This window comes from Hipposideros armiger, unplaced genomic scaffold, assembly GCF_001890085.2.
Source record: "Hipposideros armiger isolate ML-2016 unplaced genomic scaffold, ASM189008v1 scaffold_84, whole genome shotgun sequence".
Taxonomy (NCBI): Eukaryota; Metazoa; Chordata; class Mammalia; order Chiroptera; family Hipposideridae; genus Hipposideros; species Hipposideros armiger.
Window position 1 is genome coordinate 1,684,981 of NW_017731434.1, and position 3,482 is coordinate 1,688,462.

Consider the following 3,482-nt stretch of genomic DNA (forward strand, 5'->3'; position numbering starts at 1 on the left):
TCACTGGCCCATGTGGGAATCGAACTGGTGACCCTGTTGGTCAGAGCTCGCACTCTTGGGCAAGCTCTTAACCAACTGAGCCACTTGGCCAGCCCTCTTACCTATTAATTTTATTCAAAGTAGTTATACCTTTTATTCTACAACTTCATGTTTTTTTCTCTTTTAAAAAATTCCATATAGCCCTTTTTTTAATTTTAAATAAATTAAATTCCCTTCATGTAGATATCATTTCATAGATTTGAGAGGTGGAATTGATGTTTTCATCTTCCTTAACTAGCACGTTATAAAGATCTACTCTTTCTCAATTATGATAGAGTACGTAAGGCTGATTGTAAAACCTGTGTGTTGTTTTGCTGTAGAATAAAATTACTGGAAGGCAGAGACGCTTATGTTTATTTTTTATTATTGTTTCTAACATATTCAGTTAAATTTCATGTGAGCATGCTCTAATAAAAACTACAGATTCTCCTGTAATTCACTTAACAAAACAGTCATTTTTTTTTGTGAATAACTAAGAAAACTTTGTATTAAATTCTGGAAAACATTAAAAAATAAACTTTATGTAATATTTAACTTTATGTAATATTTAAGCCCCAAGTACAGACATACTTCTAAGGAAGCAGTTTTGGGCAAGTGCATGGAACTTAAAATTTATTTTGAAATTAAAATTTTTTTTCAGTGCGCTAATTTCACTACCGTCCAAAGGAAATACTTCAATGAAACAAAAGGATTAGAGTACATTGAACAGTTATGCATAGCAGAATTCAGCACTGTCCTAATGGAGGTTCAGTCCAAGTAAGTTATGATTTAAGAAAGTAATAAATGTTTAGTGTGAATTCCACAAGGGCAAGGTCTTTTGTTGTTTGCTATATTCCTACCACCTAGAAAAGTGCCTGCTCACAGTACAACTGAGTAATTATTGAAATAGTAAAATAGTTAACTAAAATTTTCATGCAAGGCATATCTTGCTAACTTAATTTATATAGGATTTCTCCAAATTAGTCATAATCCATTGCCCTAGTGGTTGCTGCTCACTTTACTTTGGCGTGAAAAGCTCAAATAGCTACAGTAAACTATAATAGAAGTAAGAGGGCACAGAAGTGAAACAGTTAAAGCTGTGTTCCTGTTGCTTCATACTTTTACTCCTAAAAGATTGGGCATGAGACAGTGAAGGATATTTTTGGAATGTTTATCATCTTAGAACGTGCTAAATAGATACTTTGTTTGAACCAGACTGGATCACTTGTTTACTCAGTTCATCTCAGTCATGGAGATCGTAATGGACTTGCCTGTATATTGGGACCTCCAGACTACACCCTTAAAGCTCATACTCTTTCAACAATATTTGAATACTTAGACTGGTATGTCTTAAATGGACACAAATTGCCATTGAATGTTGACTTCTAACACGTGATTTATTGGAATCTACTATCCTTTAAGCATCAGACTTCAGAAAATTATATATTTTTATCAACTTTTATGTTTTAGAGGTAATTTACATAGTTTTCAAAAATCAGGATACGTGGTGTACTTTTTCCCTTTGAATTTAAGCAGTCTTATGCAAATATTTATAATTTCCCTAATATTAAGGTGAAATATGTGTTTCCTTTTATAGTAATAATTTTTTTATTCTAAAGATTTATAGTGATATATTATTGGTCACCTTACAGGTATTACTGCCTTGCAGCTGTTGCAGCTTTAGTAAAATATGTTGAATTTATTCAAAATTTAGTTTATGCACCAAAATCGCTGAAGATTTGTTTCCAGGGTAGTGAACAGACAGCCATGATAGATTCATCATCAGCCCAAAACCTTGAATTACTAATTAATAATCAAGATTATAGGTAAGATCACCCATTTTTTTCTTACAAAATGTACCAGTATATTTTATTTCTGAGTAGTTACATACATTTCTTTAAATTGTTTGATGGAGAATGATTGAATAAATGTATTTCTAATCACTGTACCATTGTCGCTGAACTGCTCAGGTGCTTTGTAGTGGAATTTGAAGTCAGGGAGTGTGATACCTCTGGCCTTATTCTTTTTTTCAGGATTTCTTTGACTATTTGGGGTCTTTTGTGATTCCATACAAATCTGATGATTTTTTGTTCTATTTCTTTAAAAAATTCCATTAGGATTTTGATGGGGATTGCACTAAATCTGTATATAGCTTTGTGGAATATGACCATTTCAGCTATGTTGATTCTTCCAATCCATGAAAGAATCCATGATTCTTTCCATTTCTTTGTGTCTTTTTCAATTTCTTTTAATGTCTTGTAGTTTTCAATGTATAGGTCCTTCACATCTTTTGTTAAGTTTATTCCTAGATATTTTATTCTTCTTTTTGCAATTGCAAAAGGAATTGTTTTTTTCATTTCTTTTTCTAAAATTTCAGTGTTAGTATATAGGAGTGCAATGGAGTTTTTGTACATTGATTTTGCATCCTGCAATTTTACTGTATTTTTTTTTCTTTTTTTTAAACAAACCAGCAACCCTGCTGCTCAGAGCTGACACTCTTAACCAACTGAGCCACTCAGTTGGCCCCTTTACTATACTTTCTATTGTTTCTTTCTGTTTTTTTCTTTTTTTCTTTTTCTTTTATTTATTTATATATTTTTTCCCTTTTCTTTATTAGTTTCAGGTGTACAAAACAATGCAATAGTTATCCTTTTCACCCCTCACAACGTGACAGTCCCCCTTCCCCATCCACTGCCCTCCCACCCCCGATACCATACTTATCTATTACAATTCCATTGACTCCATTCCCACACTCTACTCCACATCCCATGACCATATGTATATAAAATTATAGTTGACGTACAATATTATTCAACATCAGTTTCAGATATACAGTGCAGCAGTCAGGCCTCTACACCATCTATGAAGTGGTCTCCCTAACAAGACATGAGTCCATCTGGCCCCCTAAAAAATATTTACAACATTATTGATTATATTCCCTTCTATCCCTGAGGCCATATTATACTTACCAATTTATATTGTCTCGTTTTTTCCCCTTCTCCTTCATCCCCACCCCATCCCTACTAGCAACCATCAGTTTTTCCTCTGTGTCTCTGAGACTATTTCTGTTTACATTTCTCATCTATTCAGATCTTTAGATTCCACATATAAGTGAGATCTATGGTATTTGTCTTTCTCTGACTGACTTATTTTACTTAGCATAATGTTCTCTAGGTCCATCCATATCGTTGAAAATGGTACGATTTCCTTCTTCTTTATAGCTGAGTAATATTCCCTTGTGTAAATGTACCATAGTTTCTTAATCCAGTCATCTACCGATGGGCATTTCGATTGTTTCCAAGTCTTGGCTATTGTAAATAGCGCTGTAATGAACATAGGGATGCATATATTTTTTCAAATTAGTATCTTGGGTTTTTTTGGATAAATACCTAAGAGTGGAATTGCTGGGTCATAAGGTAGTTCCATTTCCAGTTTTTTGAGATACCTCCATACTGATTTCCATA

At 33.2% G+C, this 3,482-nt stretch overlaps 1 protein-coding gene across 1 annotated transcript in view; it reads left to right on the forward strand.

The window, feature by feature from the left end:
* The window catches only part of MSH4 (mutS homolog 4), a 79,726-nt gene that overhangs the window by 19,310 nt on the left and 56,934 nt on the right, over window positions 1-3,482 (forward strand). The window contains exons 5-6 of the mRNA XM_019644048.1: window positions 680-795; window positions 1,671-1,844. Coding sequence (XP_019499593.1) covers window positions 680-795; window positions 1,671-1,844 — 290 coding nt within the window. The remainder of the gene's footprint in view (window positions 1-679; window positions 796-1,670; window positions 1,845-3,482) is intronic.